The sequence below is a fragment of the Eretmochelys imbricata genome, chromosome 2 (assembly GCF_965152235.1).
Source record: "Eretmochelys imbricata isolate rEreImb1 chromosome 2, rEreImb1.hap1, whole genome shotgun sequence".
Taxonomy (NCBI): domain Eukaryota; kingdom Metazoa; phylum Chordata; order Testudines; family Cheloniidae; genus Eretmochelys; species Eretmochelys imbricata.
The window spans coordinates 145300215-145319183 of NC_135573.1; the positions used below are offsets into that span (position 1 = coordinate 145300215).

The following is an 18969-nucleotide window of genomic DNA, read 5'->3' on the forward strand; positions in this document are numbered from 1 at the left end:
TCTTTCACTGGATGTGTTCCTGAATTTTCCACAGCAGATTCATCATTTTAGTTTACACAGAAGTAAGCACTGCAGATCCTGTTGCAGGCCCAGCACAGAAATGTACATCCATGAGGCCCCTAATTCTAAAAATATTTATGCACTTCTAATTTTGTGCATGTGAATAGCCCGATTGTCTGCATCAGGTTGTCTCTCAGTATTTTCCAGATACAGCTTGTACCTTGTTAATATTAGACATTCCCATTTTTCCTACATTTCCTTGACTTCAATGAGACCTCTCATACGAGTAAACTTAAGCATGTGCAGGTTTGCAGAATCAGGGCCTAAAACAGGAACACCTACTTCTAAAAATTCTGCTACAGAGACTGAGTGCTGAAACTGCTGTCCAACTTGGATGGCAAGCTTTTGAGTAAACTGCAAAGGCTCCATGAGCCCCTATGGAGGCAGAGTTCTCTAGATTAGTAGGTCTGTCAGCCCGGCTGAGAGCAGATCAGAGATGAGGAGACTTTTCATATTAACTTTCTGCAACAACGGAAAATAAAGAATATTAAATATTCCAGATTCACCCGCTGCTACCTGTTCCTACAAACCTCCTCCTTTTGTTTGCAGCCAAGAAATTGAATGCAAATGCTGACCTTCTTTCCAAATGGTGTGTGTGTGTGTATACATGAGTGTGTGTGGTAAGTGGACACTAAGGGCTGGTCTCCACTATGGGGAGATCAATGGTGCTGCAATAGATTTAGTGGGTCTAGTGAAGACCCGCTAAATCAATGGCAGAGCTCTCTCCGGTGGACCCCGGGACTCCAGCTCTCAAAAAAGAGTAAGGGTAGGGTGGCCATATTTCCATATGCTGAATATGGGACACCTGGTAAAATTACTTGTATTCAAGTGAGTTCAATGGCAATCAATTGTACAAACATTCAAATTAACATCAAGTTGACTGAGCCCCTGTTAAAAAGAAATACCTCATAGTTGGATTCTTTTTATTTACCTTATCTTTAAGGCTTTAGAGTTCACACGGGAAGGAGTGACACCCCCCAACCCCCGCACACAGACACACAGGGAGGGGTGACATACACACACTTCCATACACCTCTCTCACACAGGAGGGTGACCGACTGACCCCACCCTCCCTGCCTGATGCTCTCCGCCCTCCATGCCTGGCTGGGCCCCCAGGATGAACCCAGATCTCCTAGTACCTGCCACCACATCCGCATCTTCCTGAGGCAACACGTGGGGGAGCATGCAGGGTCATATGTCCCCCCTCCCCACATTTCTGCCAGGGTTCACACCAGAATGTGGTCAGCAGCAACCTTTTGGCACTGTGCGGGAGGGAAGGGACGGGAGCTGCTTCCAGCCACAGAGAAGGTGGGAGGATGAAAGAATGACCGGGCCTGTGTCTTTGCAGAGCTCATCTCTTGCCATCCACCACCTCTCCTGTGTGGCTGGAAGCAGCTTGTCCCTTCTTATCCATACGGTGCCAAAAGGCAGCTAACACCTCCAGATTGCTGCTAGCCAGCACCATAACCCAGCCACCTCCTGTCCTCCAGCTACAGTGTGGGCAGGAAAGGGTTAAGCCTAAGGCTGCATTGTGCAGCAGGGCCCAGGGAACCTGACTTCAGGGGCTTCAGCGAACCTGACCAGAGAAGTGGCTCAACAGAGGAGGGTGGCTAGGGAACAGAGCAACCCTGTGCTCCTTGGGGGCAGGACCCAGGGTGGGGGACGAAGAGGGTTCTAAGCTCCTGCCCCAGGGGCTGCTGTGGACCCTACAGGTTCTGGGTGTGAACAAGCTGGAAATCGCTTCTCCTACCCCACCATGCCAGAGCTTAGGTGAGGGGCGGAGAGGCTTCCCCATGCCAGTGCTGTGCGGGGCTTTGTCACATGCAGGGCTTGGCTCCTCCTGGCCAGCGCCCTGGGCCGGAGGGTCTTGAGCTTTCTTGGGGCACTGGCCCAGCCAGAGGCAGTGGGGGAAGGAAGGAGCCTGCTGGCCAGGCTGTTGGTGAGCTCAGCACGCCAACCAGAGCCTGGTTCTCCGCACAGTGCTGGAAGCAGGACACGCCTCACCGAGGTGGGATATGGAGGAGCCGCGGGGCTAGGGATGGTGAAGGGGCAAAGCAGGGAGAGGACAATGAGAGGGGGAGAATGTAAAGGGCCAATGGGTGGGTGACAGAGGCAACACGTAACCAGCTGGCACCTACCCGCACTCATCAACCACTGCAACTCACAGAGCACAGACAGTGCCAGCTGGAAACAGGACAGGGGGAGGGGCTCTGCTGGCCAAGAGCCAACACACAGTGGGGGCTGCACAGATGGAAAAGCAGGGAGAGTGGCATGCTGCATCTTTGCCCTGCCACCAGCCTTGCACACCTACTCCCATCATCAGCTACTGGTGGGTAGGCCGCTGGCAAGCAGGGATCCAGCCAGCAGCAGGACCCACCAATACTGATGCGGTGGGAGACAGAAAATATGGGACAATTTGCCTGTTTTTAAGAAAAAGTTGGGACACCTGCAGGAGGTCTTAAATACGGGACTGTTCCTTTAAAAATGGGACGTCCGGTCACCCTAAGTAAGGGAAGATGACCGGAGAGCATTTCCCATCAACTCAGCGCTGTGAAGACACTGGGGTAAGTTGACCTAAGCTACATCAACTCCAGCTATGTTATTCACATAGCTGGAGTAGCATAATTTAGGTCAATTTACACCCGTAGTGAAGACAAGCCCTAAGCTTCCAACAAATATGCCTTTAACACTCAGGGATGAAGAAAAAGTGAGGACTGAATGTACCAAGGATCTTGCAACGATGGGATTACAACCATACCCCTAGCAGCCCTGAGCGGCAGGAGAATGGAGACCTCTGTCAAACAGGCTGCATGCAATCAACTAATGAAGACTGGTGAATCAGCAGGATCTCATGAAGTCTCCTTCACCCCAGGAAAGAATATAAACTAGAGCAAAGAGAGAGAGGTGATATCTGTAGAAAACTAGATGACTGATGCTCCCATTTGTTGTCTTTGGGGGTCACCGTTGAAGACAGCCCATTTCCATCACACTTTAAAGGACAATGCCAACTTAAAAATCACAGTCTGAAAACATACCTCCTATTGTTACAAGAAATATATACGATCACTATAACTGACAAAATTAACAATATTTTCCTCTGTTTCCAGCTTGCTTAATTTTGTGTATTGACTGCATTTTGGCCCAAACCCACTTACATGCCTAACATCCCAGACTCAGGTGCCTAAACTGGGGGTTTAGGCACCTTGGGTCCCACTTTAGGCTCCACTGCAATTCACAAAACTCCCACTGAACCCTGTGGTTGCCTAAACTCACTCAGTGTCTAAGTTTTCAGAGTAAAAGTTCCTTACGCATCTACATTTCTGGGCAAATGCATGGCTGCCACCCCCTAGGCATCCAGACATTTATCTCCTGCCTAAGGCCCCAGAGAAACTAACAAGCTGGGGGAGAAAATAAGCGTCCAGCCACCTCAGTTGCATGCAGGGCCCAATCCGGCATGTGACCTCTGAGCACTACTACCAGAGCAGGTCCCTTTCGGAATGCAGCAGAAGGAGGAGGATATGGTTGCGCCCACCTAAAAACTTTTAACCCAGGGGTTAGAGCACTCACCTGGGTTCAATTCCTCCCTCTGCTGCAGAGAGGGAAAGGATTTGAACATGGGTCTCCCAAGAGAGTGCTCTAACCACCAGTCTAATGTGGGACTCCCTCAGTATCTACTGTTGAAGCTGTGGGTAAATAATGAAAGAGTGATAAGAGCAGCAGGACTGGGGACTGGACCGTGGGTCTCTCACATGAATGGCCTAACTACTGGACTCCAGTCATTCTCTTTCTATATATGACTATAAGTATTTATGCACAGTGGAACAGTTTCAACAGGCACCCACATCAGACTATCCCATAGCTCAGTGGCTAGAACATCCTCCTAAAAAATGGGAGACCTATGTTCAAATCCTTTCTTCCCCTCTGGTGGGGAGTGGGGTGTCACCCAAACCCTAGATGAGTGCTCTAAACACCAGGCTAAAAGTTATAAGGTGAGCACGGAGTGAGGTAGACAGGTAACTCATTCACACAAGAAATGACTTAGGCCCCTCAGGCACCTAACTCCAGGTGGCAGGTTCCCTTTCATGGATTGCTAAACAGAGATAGATGCCTATCTCAGAGGACATAGTTTAGCACAAACCCCTATCATCAGCATCTCTCATTGGCTAGTTTGGGCAGCTCCCCACCTACTGTGTTGTTTTTGTGGATCATGCTGTAAGGCACCTTTCCCTCCCCCATTCCCCATTCATTGTATAGTGAGCCTAGGCACTTAATTCAGATTTTGTGGATCACAGTGTTGTTCCTGTGATTTCCTAGGCACCTAAAAGTTTGATGCATGGCAACAACTAAGTGCCTGTGTGGATCCAGGCCTTTCTATATAGTTAGGCACCAATCCAGAATGAGCTCTGAGTGAGCATAAAAAACTATTGCTTACCTATACTATAACTGTTGTTCTTCGAGATGTAGGTGCAGATGTGTATTCCACTCAGGTGTGCACACCCAGTGCACTGAAGCCAGAGAACCCTGTAGGCTACTCCTACTTGTGGTCCCTCCTGAGACTAATTAGGGGCAGTGCTGCCATGGGTGATGGTTTTAATAGCCCAGGGTACACTATGCCTCCCCAAACATGATGTGACACACCTCCCTTTGGAGGCACACTGACGACCCACCACATTTGAGAGTGCGGATGCCTGGGCCGTAGCCTCGCCTGCGTTCCGCCTCAAGACCCTGCTCCACTCTTCCCCCATGGCCTTGCTCATGCTGCTCCTCTTCCAGCCCTGCCTCTTTCCGCCAATGCCTGCCCTTGCTTAGCCCCTTCCTGTCCCCGCTGCACCCCTTCACCTAAGACCCCCATAGCTCACCAAGTCACTCCTCTCCTCCAACCCGCCTTCACTGAGGCCCCCCACAACTGCTGCCGCCGCTCACTCCTCTCCTCTACTGAGGAGAGGAGTGAGCGGTGATTGTGAGGCCTCAGGGGAGGGGGCCAAGCATGGGCATGACCTCAGGGGAGGAGGCCGAGCAGGGGGCAGGGCCACAATCTGGGTGCTGGGGGAGCTTCCAGCACGCCAGCCTCCCTAAATTCCCTCCTAGCAGACGTTATAGCAATAAGAGAGGCGGTCTTTTGGCAAAGGAGGGAAAGAGAATGTGATGCTAGGGACTCAAATGGAGGTCCCACAAGGGCAACAAGCACAATGTTAAGGTCCAAGAGGAGAACCACTTCTTTTACTGCTGGTGGAAAGCGACTGACAATACCTTTCAAAAATCTAACTACCACGGAGTTGGAAAATACTGACTTCCCTTGGATTGGGGGATGAAACGCTGAGATCACTGCTATGTGGGCCCTCAATGAGTTGAGAGACAGACCTGATTTACGATGTAACAGGGAATCTAAAATGATGCATGCTAGCTGCCCTATGTGGACAGTGCTCAAGTGGAGAGAAGGTTACTCACCCAGTACAGTAACTGAGGTTCTTTCAGATGTGTCCCCCTAGGGGTGTTCCATTGTAGGTGGGATTGGAGAACTTTGGTAGCAATGCCTGCTGGCAGAGGGGAGGAGGGCGGGTAGTGGAGCACCCATAGGAACACACATCTTGAAGAATCTCAGTTACTGCCCAGGATGACTAAACTTCTCTTATGCTTATAATAGTGTCCTTATGGGTGCTCTACTCAGACCTCCTCATTCCACCAAATGGATACACTTCAGCGTTCCCCTACCCCTTTCTTTTCCTTGTTTAAAGTCAGACTCCCTCCTCCAGAGCACTGCAGCACTACACCAATTTGAGGCCAGATTCACAAAAGGACTTAGGTAGCTAAAAATCAGAATCAGGCCCAACTGGAATTCACAAAACCCACGCTCAGCTACGCCCAAAATCCTGTAGATGCCTAAATTCTCTCAGCAACTAAATTTTTACAGTAAAAGTTCCCTAGGTGCCTATGTTTCTGCCTCTGAACAAAAACACTGCAGCCCCACACCAAGCATCCAGACGCTGAAGCTTCAGAGCAATGCATGAACCAATGGAAAACAGGGGTTTCTCCACCTAACTTGCCTATCTGGTAAGCATGCTCAAAGCCATAATTTTATATGTATAGTTGGGATTATGTTTTCTAATGTGCATTACTTTGCATTTATCAACATTGAATTTCATCTGCCATTTTGTTGCCCAGTCACCCAGTTCTGAGAGATTGTTTTGTAGCTCTCCGCAATCTGCCTGGGACTTAACTAACTTGAGCAATTTTATATCATCTGCAAATTTTGCCACGTCACTGTTTACCTCTTTTTCCAGATCATTTATGACTATATTGAATAGGACTGGGCCCCGTATAGACCCCTGGGAGACACCACTATTTACCTCTCTCCATTTTGAAAGCCGACTATTTGTTCCTATCCTTTGTTGCCTATCTTTTAACCTCTTTTAACCAGTTTTCAATCCATGAGAGGACCTTCCCTCTTATCCCATGACAGTTTACTGAGCCTCCATTTACGCTTACATTGAGACTTGTAATTTAGCCAGCCTTTAATCCATTTAATGTATTCCATGTTCATTTTCTTGTAGCTTCTTAATTAAAATGTCATGTGGAACCAAGTCAACTGCAGTACAGAAGTCTAAGGATATTACATCAACACTATTACCTTTATCAAACAAACTTGTAATCTCATCAAAAAAGGGTATCAAATTAGTCAGTTTTCCATAATCCCATGTTGACTGACATTAATTTTATTGATTTCCTTTAATGCTATATTAATCCAGACCCATTTCAGCCATTCCATTTTTTTGCCCAAGACCGATGTCAGGCTGATAGATATACAGTTGCTGAGATGGCACATCAGAAAAGGGAATCAAAACTCAAAGATGGAAGTAAGGAGAGAAAAATAAATATTAAATGACCTCCATTGTATCACAGTAAGGAGGTCTAACAAACAAAAAGTCTAGACCACTGGATCCCCATGTATGAGAACTATAATTTTATGTTCATTTTTTTATAAAGATTTATGATAATCAATTTTGCTTTTGGTTCTCATAAAACAGCATGAGAACTTTTATTCACCTCACCTACAATGAAACAAGGACCTTTCAGCCAACCAGAAGGATATTCTGCATAATTACTTAAGCTCCGGCCTTGCAAGTATCCATTATAGACACAGAATATGAGTGCTAGCACAAAAATAATGAATGGTGTTGGTTTTCCTCCACGAATCAAGACAGGAAAGATGAGTGCCCTAGAACAAATAGAAAAAGAAACATTTTAAATTACCTAGTTACTATTATTGCAATACATAACAGTAGGTAGGAACTGTATTTTAAGGGCCCAAATCTGCAATACTTATGCTTGGAAAACTCTTAGTTTTGCCTATGATCCCAATTCAACAAAGTGCCAAAGCATGTGCAGAACAATAAACATGTGAATATTCTGATTTACTATGTTTGGACTATGATCAGGTCCCAAGAGGCAAGTTTAGTCTTTACCAAATAATCTTATTTTAGTAAGGTCTTTACTGAAGATAAATAAATATTAAAATTCAATATATTTTAGTTTTATGGTAAATTTGTTATATTGAGTAAAGCATCTTGATAGCTCCTTGCTTGGAAAAGGACAACATGCAGCTGGTGTGTAATGCAGCACATAATTTGAGCCTTATTTTGTCCAAAGCCTTCATCATGGCGCTACCAAGCATTTCCTTTACGGCAAACATGACCTCATAATTCCTGTGTAAAACCTGCTGAAACTAAGCATAGGGGGAAGCAACCTGAGGAAGGCTGATGCTTTTAACCCTAAGGGACCCCAACAGGTTACCTCTGGAAAGCTGATCTAGCAAATGCATCTTCCAATTCCGTTTTGTTTTTGTCACTGTCTTCTCATAAAGTACTAAGTACCTCTGAAAAATCAATTCCATTTAAGGTCTCTAACTGAGCTCCCCCGCCCCCAAATGCACACAACATCATCAGTCATTTGGAAGTGACTACTTGGCCTCAATCTCTAGCAGGTTTCATAGGAATTAATTAAGGATGTGGCAAATCCCCAACTGGCAGTCATCTGTGAAAATGTGGAAAATTGTTCAGATAACATTCCAGAAAAAAGCATGGAATATCATTTGATGTCTTGATGATGTGCCATGTTCATTCAGCCAAGTTCTGATCACAGAAATATTAACTTTATTATTCAAATGATATAGTCATAGTATTTAGGAGTAAATCAAATTAAAACAACATCATGTAAAAGCTGAATATGCTTTAACAGTGCTGCAGTTATCCAGTAGTAACAAATCTTTGAAGTGGATAAAATGACCATCAAAATACATCTTTCCTCCCTTCTTACCCCTGAGTGGAATACACATGTGCAACCACATCTTGAAGAACAACACTTACAGTATAGGTATGCAACCATTTTTTTCCACATTGCCATATGACATATGGTAGTTACAGCTGTTTAAACATTTTTTCCTAGAAGAGTTCTGGCATGATTTCCCAAATCACTCATATGGGGAAGTGTGGCAGTCTATAGCAACATGGTTGTACAATGGTTGTACAATGGTTATATATTGTACAACATGGTTATACTTGAAGAAAACAAAATCTGCTGACAATGATACCTTATCAGAATCTTGTTAAATTATGTTTAAACAAAGTAGTAGGTAGACTTCTGATTCTAGGTGCAATGTCTATACTGGCAAAAGTCTGACCTGTAATTCACTGCCAATGCAAATTCACCTGTGGTACCAACAGTGGAAGTGGTACTGCAGACTCAAGCTCTTTTACCATCTTGTCATAGATTTTTTTTGGCAAAAGTTTCCCACCATTGCTAACATCACTGATACTAGCAATGGCAGGAACATTAGCACAGATAAATCTGCAGCCACCCGTGGTTTTTACCACTCTGCTCAGAGGAGTCTTAAACAATGTAAGAGTTGTCATGGCAATCTTGTCTATGCCAACAGCCCCAATGTTGCTACCACTAGTAAAGCTGCATATGGCATTCCCCTGAGACCTCTTCCACTAGGTTACCCAAGAACTTAGTTCGACTACAGTCTTGTCACTCAGATTCCTTTATTTAGCATATATCAAAGCTATGCTAAATTGATCAGACTCAAGCTTATGGGGTGGGACATAGGGTGTGCCTCACATTCGAAGTTACACAACAAACCTCTTCCTTTATATACATTTACACATTACATTGCATTTACTACACATTGCATCACACATTTTGGGATTGGCTTGATCACTTTGCAGAAACCAGTTCCTGTACAGCATGCACTGTCCATGCACGTACTCTTTACCTCATTTTACAATTCAGGCTTATTTTCTCCATTATCTTGTCCATTGTGCATGGTCCCTGGGTGTTCAACCTTATCTTAACTCACGAAAGCTCATGCTCAAATAAATTGGTTAGTCTCTAAGGTGCCACAAGTACTCCTTTTCTTTTTAACTAGTACAAACATTCTGTTTCCAGCCTGCTGATTCATTTACCTCCCTTAACCTTTTTCCCCAGAAATAAGGCCTCACCCGTGTCCAATTACTCATGTCAAGCCAGGCCTATATTGCATTGGGAAACTTTTGCAAATTACTTACCACAGGCAAGGTTTGAGAGTAAGATTATATGACATGATTGAAACAGGTCTGCAGTACAGTTTCTACTATTGCCACTATGAGCTGTTAATTACAGGTCTGCTGTTTCTTAATGTAGGTAAATCAAAATGGTTTTGGCCCTGCCTATTCTTTAATCACAACATTGAAACACTTCTTGACTGCATACCTATTTCTGAAGATGACGGAAGTTTTCAGTGGGTGCAGCTGAATAAAGTTTAGTGGCAAGTGTGAGCAAACAAAATGTTTAGCACCATTTCAGAAACTAAGCCCTGGTCTATACTACGAGTTTAGGTTGAATTTAGCAGCGTTAGATCGATTTAACCCTGCACCCGTCCACACAATGAAGCCATTTTTGTTGACTTAATGGGCTCTTAAAATCGATTTCTGTACTCCTCCCCGACAAGGGGATTAGCACTGAAATTGACATCACCGGGTCCAATTTGGGTTAGTGTGGACGCAATTCGACAGTATTGGCCTCCGGAAGCAACCCCACAGTACTCCATTGTGACCGCTTTGGACAGAACTCTCAACTCGGATGCACTGGCCAGCTACATAGGAAAAGCCCCGCAAACTTTTGAATTTCATTTCCTGTTTGGCCACCATGGCGTCACCACACAGAGCTCATCAGCAGAGATGACCATGGAGTCCCAGAATCAAAAGAGCTACAGCGTGGACCGAACGGGAGGTACTACATCTGATCGCTGCATGGGGAGACGAATCCGTGCTATCAGAACTCTGTTCCAAAAGACGAAATACCAAAATATTTGAAAAAATCGCCAAGGACATGAAGGACAGAGGCTATCACAGGGACCCACAGCAGTGCCGCGTGAAACTTAAGGAGCTCAGGCAAGCCTACCAAAAAACCCAAGAGGCAAACACCCACTCAGGGTCAGAGCCCCAGACAAGCCGCTTCTATGATAAGCTGCATGAATTCTAGGGGGTGCCCCTACAACTACCGTACACCTGTACATGGACTCCAGCAAGGGAGTCTCACGCAACATGGATGAGGATTTTGGGGATGAGGAAGAGGTTGAAGATAGCGCACACCAGGCAAGCAGAGAAGCCGTTCTCCCCGGCAGCCAGGAATTGTTTATCACTCTGGAGCCAATACCCTCCCAACCCTCCCAAGGTGGGCTTCCGGACCTTGAAGGCAGAGAAGTCACCTATGGTGAGTATACCTTTGTAAATATAATACATGGTTTAAAAGCAAGCGTGTTTAATGATTAATTTGCTCTGAAGACTTGGGATGCATTCGCGGCCAGTACAGCTGCTGGAAAAGTCTGTTAACGTGTCTGGGGAAGAGGCAGAAATCCTCCAGGGACATCTCCATGAAGCTCTCCTGGATGTACTCCCAAAGCCTTTGCAAAAGGTTTCTGGGGAGGGCAGCCTTAGTGCGTCCTCCATGGTAGGACACTTTACCACGGCAGGCCAGTAGCACGTAGTCTGGAATCATTGCATAAGAAAGCATGGCAACGTGTGGTCCCGGTGTTTGTTGGCATTCAAGCAACATCCATTCATTATCTCTCTGTGTTATCCTCAGAAGTGTGATATCATTCATGGTCAACTGGTTGAAATAGGGGAATTTTATTAAGGGGACATTCAGAGGTGGCCATTCCTGCTGGGTTGTTTGCCTGTGGCTGAAAAGAAATTATCCCCACTGTTAGCTACGCGGTGGGGGGAGGGGTGAAGCGATTATCCCAGAGAATTGGGTGTGTGGGGGGGCGGGGCGGCTTAGTTGGGTTTGTGCTGCACATTAACCTGAAAACATCAGCCCCTCCTTTTAAATGGCCAATGCGTCTTTTTCAATTTTAATCTCCCCCACCCCGCAGCTGCAAATGTTTCAACGCTGCCACTAGGATCTCCATCCCAGAGGTTAGCGCAGATACGAAGGCGAAAAAAATGCACTCATGATGAAATGTTCTCTGAGCTCATGCAGTCCAGCAAACTGAAAGAGCCTAACAGAATGAGTGGAGGCAGATAATGGTAGAGTCCAGAAAAGCACAAAATGAACATGAGGACAGGAGGGACACGTGAGAGGACAGATGGCGGGAGCAACAGGAGAGGTGCCAGAATCAAGAGGAAAGGTGGCAACAGCATGATGAAAGTGTTGCCGGCACCCAGTGCCCAGAGGCAAAACAACAGCAGGGGTTCGTTACCCGGTGAGCTTCACTCAATAATCACAACGGGGTGGAGAAGAAGAAAAGTTTATTTGCAGCTGCAAACAAGGTACAGGGAGAATAGAATCTCAAATCCTGCACATTAGAGCAGGTCATTACACACACTTTTATATTCCTTAATGCTACTGCACTACACATTAGCCAATCAAAACTTTGCACAAATACTGTGCCTTCCTTATATGGGTTACAACAATGTTTATTTCCTGCAACCTCTAACAAGCATTCCTAGCAACTTAAACAACCAGCACATTCTGTCTGGCCTTGTAGTTGTCTCTCCTATTATCTTTAACTTGGCGTCAGCAAACCTTACACTATAAGGCATTATCTGCGGCTGCAACATTGTTTGAAGAGCAAAAGAGCTTACTCAAACCAGCCAGGCCTGAATTCTACTAAGGGGGGTTGAGAAGAAGCCCTTAGGCTTTCAGCAGGGAGACCTCCTCGACCCTTATGGCCTTCCATCCCCTCGACTTAACTAGTGGCCATGCCCTGGGGTCTCCAACAAAAGGAAGCAGGATACAATGCTGAGGCTACTGGAGGATCAAACTGATATGCTCCAGTGTATGGTTGAGGTGCAGGAAAGGCACAGAGCGCCACTGCAGCCCCTGTGTAACCAACCTCCCTCCTCCCCAAGTTCCATAGCCTCCTCACCCAGACGTCCAAGAACGTGGGGGAGCACCTGCATACAGAATGGAGAACTGCACTGAACTCTGGGACCAGAAAAGCAGGGAAGCACTGCATCATGGGAGATTGTCACATGTTAATGAACCTATGCCCGCACATCCCCAGCTCAGCAGTTATCAGACCAATTCTAGTAATGAATCTTTGATTGATACCCAAAATACTGAAGCAAGCTAATTGTATTGTGAGCTCCATGGAAGGAACATCATCCATATCCAAGAATGATCAGCTCCTATTGTCTAGCCTAAAGAAAACCCCTGAGTCACCAGTTTACCCATAAACAAATCTAGTGTTCTCCCTTGAACCATTGTATTCTCCCTACAAAACCCCCTACTCACACTCAGTAAGTGTTCTTATGCTTGGATCGAAACTATGCATCAGTTCCACTGGGACTCCATCTTCTCCTGACTGATCATGCTGGGGGCTCTGCCTGTCTCCAGAACTCAGGACCCTGAGCTACTACCATCACCTGGGAACCCCAACCAGCTCAAGCTTCATGGAAGTGGTGAGATCCCCCTCTTTTTCTCTCTCTGTTTTCCTTTCTACCTCAGCTATTAACCTTTAATAATGTAACTGCTACATTGGTTTAGGCTCTCCTTGTGTAGTTATCACTACTACTTTTATGGTTAAGCTGGTTGCTTCCCTCTCTCTCTCTCTCTAAACTTCACTCTTTTGTGTTTTTAGGTTCCCCATTTACTCTGCAGCAACGCTTCTCTTACCTAAGCTAAAGATCCCTGTAGAGCCCAAAAATACTGTGGGGTTTGCTCATCAAGGGGGTTACTACCAGCATAACTGTGACGTGAAAGAAGGGATAGGGATGTGCTAAAACTGTGACGTACGAGGGTGGCAGCTTGAAAGCGCTGCTAGACCCAGACTACTGAGTCCAGGGGTATACGAGGGTGGCAGCTTGAAAGTGCTGCTAGACCCAGTCCACTGAGTACAGGGGCATATAAGGGTGGCAGCCTGGAAGTGCTGTTCAACCCAGCCTGCTCAGGCTTACTCTGTTCCAGTGTGGTACTTGTGGCATGTAAGGGTGGCAGCTTGAAAGTGCTGCTTGGCCCAGCCTATTGAGCCCAGGTACATATAAGGGGTCTGCTGGAAAGTGCTGACTGACCTGGTCCACCCAGACTTGCTCTGTTAATATGTGGGCATGCGCGTTCGTTCATCTGGTTCTGGGGCTGGAGGAACCCAGCCCTGGGGAACCTAGGTCCTGCAGGATAGCTCCATTGGGAGGGGACTTACAGAAGGGAGGAGCAGAGCTCCACATGAAAACACAAGTGACACAAGCAGTACATTAATAGAATTACAGAAACAACCCCCAGAAGAGGAACCCTAATAAATGAGCGTACCCCAAAGTAACGGGCAAAACTGGTAACATTAAATACCAATTAACACCACCCACAAAAGGCTTCGTGGGAAAGAACATAGCTATGAGAGCCTACGCTGCCCTGCAATGTTATGTGTAAGTCCAGCTATCATTTTGGAAGCTGAATGGAGGGGTGAAGTGAACGTGATAGGGAGATGGAATGTGTGGGAAGAGTTTGGGGAGAGCATGGAAAGCCATTCTGTATCAGCTGCGGTGGGGAAGCGGCAAGCATGCATGTGTTCAGCGTGGTGCATTATTAGGGACTACAATATCTCTGTTTGTGCCTCCATCACTTTAATCATCTACTCCTGGTCTTTTACAATTCACTCCTCACTCTCCTTTCTGTTCTGTCTTTCTATTTTAAATTTCTCCTTGAAGGTCTCTCTCCACTTCCTTGTTTCTTCCCCCCATGGCCTCTGAAGATTGGAGCACCTCTCCGAAATGTCCTCCTTGCTCTGCCTTGGTTGCTTCTTTATCTGGAATGTACACAAGCCACTGTGTAAGGGGTTACCCTGAAGGCCACATCTGCAGAAGCACGAGAAACAATACACAGAAGCATGATTGTTAGTTCATGCACAGAATTGAATCAATACACCTCTTTTAACACACAAATCACTTTCTCACTGTCCCCTCACAAGCACATATCTCGGTGAATGCCCTGAACATGGTAAGTGTGGCCTGGGTGGGGGTTGGGCATTCAAGATGGGACTAAGGGTCTAGGTGTTTTCTTAAGGGGATCAGTGCAGTCGACTAGGGACAATATTGTAAATTCTGCCACCATTTTCCGTGGGGGGGAGGGGCGGTCATTGTAGCTGATATCGCACCTTGAACTTAAGCAAGGATGCTATTTCTTGCATGTGTGTGGCTTCAGACCCAGCCTGTATGCTGCTCACCTGTGTGCTGCTTTGTTCCCTACACAAATTATTGCTGAGTGGCACGGGAAAGTTTCCTACAATGGTGGGAAGGAACAAAGCAGCTCTGCCATGGAACCTTTGGCAGAGAATTGGCAAGTACATCCAGGAAAGTTTCCTAGAGATCTCTTTGGAGGATTCCTGAAATCTTAGTGTGCATTAATACACGGTTCCACCACGCTGCTTAGTTGTACAGGGGAATGTGGAGCACACTCGAATGTGGAGCACACTCAAACACAAGTAGTCCTGGATATTTCCATCCCTTCACCCACTTCTAGAATACACAGAGCAAAGGAGAGCTCTATCTCATATAACCGAGCAGCATCAACTCAAGAAGATCACTTATCAAGGCTCCCTCTCCTGCATTATACGTGTCAGAGACGGACTGCTGGGACTGGCTAGACCCCTTTGGTGTGGAAAACAGTTCCTGACTTGCTGCGCCACCAGAAACCCTGCAGTGTACTCCACATCATCCTCCAAATTTACCTCCTCATCCATGACTTTGTCCTTGGTGTTAAGTGCACTGCCTCCAGCCCCACCGAAGTATCCACAGGGCTTGTGTCAGTGGAGGCTGGGTTGCTGCCAAGGATGGCATCCAGCTCCTTGTAGAAGCAGCAGGTCTTCAGTGCAGGACCAGAGTGATGGTTTGCCTCCCTTGCCTTCTGGTACGCTTGTCTCAGCTCCTTTATCTTCGCATGGCACTGCTGCATGTCCTGTTTGTAGCCCTTTTCCAACAAGCCATGAGAAATTGCCCGTAGGCATCGAAGTTCCTGTGGCTGGAGTGGAGCTGGGACTGTGCAGCCTCCTCTCCCCACATACTCAGCAGATCCAGCACAGCTTTGGTGTGCTCCAAGAGGAAGCTGCATGGAGTCACCATAGTCAGCTGGGAAGATGCGATGTCCACACCAAGCAAACAAAGTGGAATTTCAAAAATTCCCAGTGCTTTCAAAGGGGAGGGGCAGATGCCTGTGTGCCTTAGTGCAGCGCAGCTGAGTTCAAACTGCTGACTCAGAGTGGTCAGGATGGGCACTGTGGGACACCTCCTGAAGGCCATTTACAGTGACATAACCAAGCGTGGGGTCTACACTCACACTCTGTCAATATGAATTTGCCACAAAAAGCTCTATACCTCTCATCGAGGTGGTTTTATTTTCGTGGCAAAGCAGGAGAGTTTTGTCTGCAGAAAGAGCATTGCCGTTTGTACACCTCCCGTGTTTCGTCAACAAAACTGCGTAGTGTAGACCAGGCCTGAGACTGTTAAGTCTTTCTTGAACTGTTGTAGCACATAAAGAACTTTTTATCCTTTTTAAATGTGAAAAAAGACCTTTCACCACTGCACTTTAAGACTGGTAGCGTCAGGTAAATGCGTTGTGCAATAAAGACATTTGGAAATGCTGTTTGCAAATTATGCATGTTGATTATCAGCATTTGCAGTGGTGTAGGCAGAGCTTGTGATAACAGCTTGGAGGCAAACTGCTTTATAAGCATCCGATGAAGTGAGCTGTAGCTCACAAAAGCTTATTCTCAAATAAATTTGTTAGTCTCTAAGGTGCCACAAGTACTCCTTTTCTTTTTGCGAATACAGACTAACACGGCTACTACTCTAAAACCTGCTTAATAAGTGAGCACCATTGTACCCATTCTTCAAATATCTCTTTATTGAGGTCTTCTGAATAGAATTCAATTAAACTTCTGAGAGGCTAACAGTACTGTCAGGGTCACCTTTTAAAAAACAAACGGTTGTTTATTTTTGAATATGCACGAAATCTTCCGTTGAGATAGCTGACAAGTGAGTCAGCTAAAATTATTCAGCTTTAGGAGGCTTTAGGGGATGCCGTCTTTCCCAGGAGCTGTGTTTTTTGTTTTTGAGAGTCTGGCCATCACTTCCTTGGGTGTAAAGTCAGTTTCCAGGACACCTGCTTCGTCGACACGGGGGCGCTCTGGGCACTGCGCGTCATTCTGGGCTATGCAGTTGAATACATCCTTGAAGTAGCTGTAGAGACGCTCAGATGGGTTCCTGCAGTAGGGCGAGGGCCCATCTAGGATCTCCCTCATGACTTTTGAGCGGTTTGCCCGGTACAGCTTTTGGATCCTTGAAGCCGCTGCTGGATCGTAGCGGCGGCTCGCGTCTCTACTTCTGGCTCCCCTGGTGGTGGTGTTGAGGTTTGGAGCAGATGTTCTGTGGGCAGGCGGGGCATTCTCCTGGTTCAAACTTCTCCTGGGAGTGGTTTCAGCAGACAGTTCTTGGGTGAGCTGGTCTACGAGGAGGTCAAAATCGTCAAAGGAAACTGTCGCTTGTAGCTCCTCGGTCCAGGCAGTCTGCCACGGAGTGGCAGCCCTCACCATTAGCTGCTGGCCCTCATGGTCCTCGACCCCATCTGGTGCAGGCTCAAAGCCTGCACGGTTGGCCTGCCATCTATCTTGTGGGTACTACTCCAAAATGTTGTCATAAATGCTATCTCCAACCAATCCATGGTTTCAACACATGAGTTTGCCTCTGCTTGTGTGTCACTCTTCTGCAGGGTCTGCACCAACAGCCTGAAGCACAGATTTGTAGCTTTTGTAGTTGAATGATAAAACTGCAAAGTGCATCTGTTAGAGCTGACCACCTTATGTCACTGCGGCACCTTGGGAACAGTTCTCTCTTACTGGCCACAGATGGCTCCTCATTCAGAGAATCTCACAAGAGGCCCCAGCAATAAGTTGATCCTGCGAAAAACATATGCAGTTTTTGGACAAATTGAAAAACTGATTGCATGAATGCATGACTCTGCAGCAGCAACACCACATAGGTCATGCATTGGATGTAGACTCGGGTATACGCACTCGGGTCATACATTGGATGTACACTGCTTTCTCATTAACTGCAATTACCTGAACTTGCACACCAGAAAAAGTGTCAGACATGTTACTAGTATTATCATATGTTTGACCTCTGCTGTCCTTTAGATAGATATTTAGTTCATCACTTAGGTTTCCTTGATAACAATAAATGAACAAACAAAATTCAAGAAGTGTTCCACAGGTGTACAGTTATTCAGCACGTAGCTCACAGTAAACATCAGCTGATCAGTATGACGTGAAATCAACGCTGAAGGTAAAGTACTTAGCCAGTTTTAGCTCATCCACAATATCGTGCTTTACCTTGTCAGCCATGAATTTGATGAACTCTTCACAGATTGTTGAGGATAGATTTGATGTTGTGCCATGACCAGCATTCCCATACTTGTTGATGTGGCAGATCAGGAAAGGGTCGTATTCTGCTAAGAACTCTAAGCAGCCAAGGAAATTGCCATTATTAAGACTCCCAAAGGTTTCATTAGTCCTTCTCAGTGCCAGACCTCATGTTGTCAAAAATTTTATTGCTGATACAACTCACTTCAACACTTGTGTCCAGTAATTTCCTTCTTTAATACATCCATCTGCTATATGTTTATCAAGGTTTGAGTCTTTGATAAACACATTATGTAAGTGGTGAGAGCTGGTTAGTGCTCAGCAGAACTTTCATCGTCACCAAGTCTGCCAATTTGATTCCGTGAATCAAATCCTCTCTTGGCTAGTGCAGATATATTATTCAAGAAAACAATTTGTACACAAAACAGAAGACACAGCCAGTCAATGGTGTGCATATGAGCCAGGGCCTCTCAATTGTTGCATCATTCGGGGACACCTGATCGAAGACTGTATCACAGAGTTTCCTAAAATAAAAAACATTTTAATATTAATGCACACTCCCCAACATTTATAATGAATATAGTCACATTTGTGGAGACATTAAGAGAGTAAGCAACCTACAATGTACATTTTTATAATTAGAGACAACAAAAAGTAGTTTATTTCAATTATCTCACAAAAGCAATAGTAAGTCAACCCCTGCTGGAAAAAGTTGATCTCATAAAATAACTCAAGTATTAAAAAAAGCATAAAAAAAGTTAATTACCGTGTTTTGTTCTTATGTTGCCTTGGTGATATTGCATATTTTCCATTGCGATTTTGGCAGAAATCAGGGCCCATGTCTACACAATACTGCTGAGTGAAAGCATCAACAGTCCACAGGGTAGCATTGGAAGAAGGTAATCACACTGGTATGTTTTGCAGCAGCAGGTTATCACTTTTTTTTTATTTGGCGAAAAGATTTCATCTGAAGAAACAGCATGTTCTTCACAGCCATCATCAATGTAGGCTGGACCCACTGC

General features: G+C 45.8%; 1 protein-coding gene across 2 annotated transcripts in view; it reads right to left on the reverse strand.

Moving 5' to 3' along the window:
- SRD5A1 (steroid 5 alpha-reductase 1) overlaps positions 1–18969 on the reverse strand; it is a 59977-nt gene that overhangs the window by 33109 nt on the left and 7899 nt on the right. For both annotated transcript variants that reach the window (XM_077810815.1, XM_077810814.1), the window contains exon 2: positions 7110–7276. In XM_077810815.1, coding sequence (XP_077666941.1) covers positions 7110–7276 — 167 coding nt within the window. The remainder of the gene's footprint in view (positions 1–7109; positions 7277–18969) is intronic.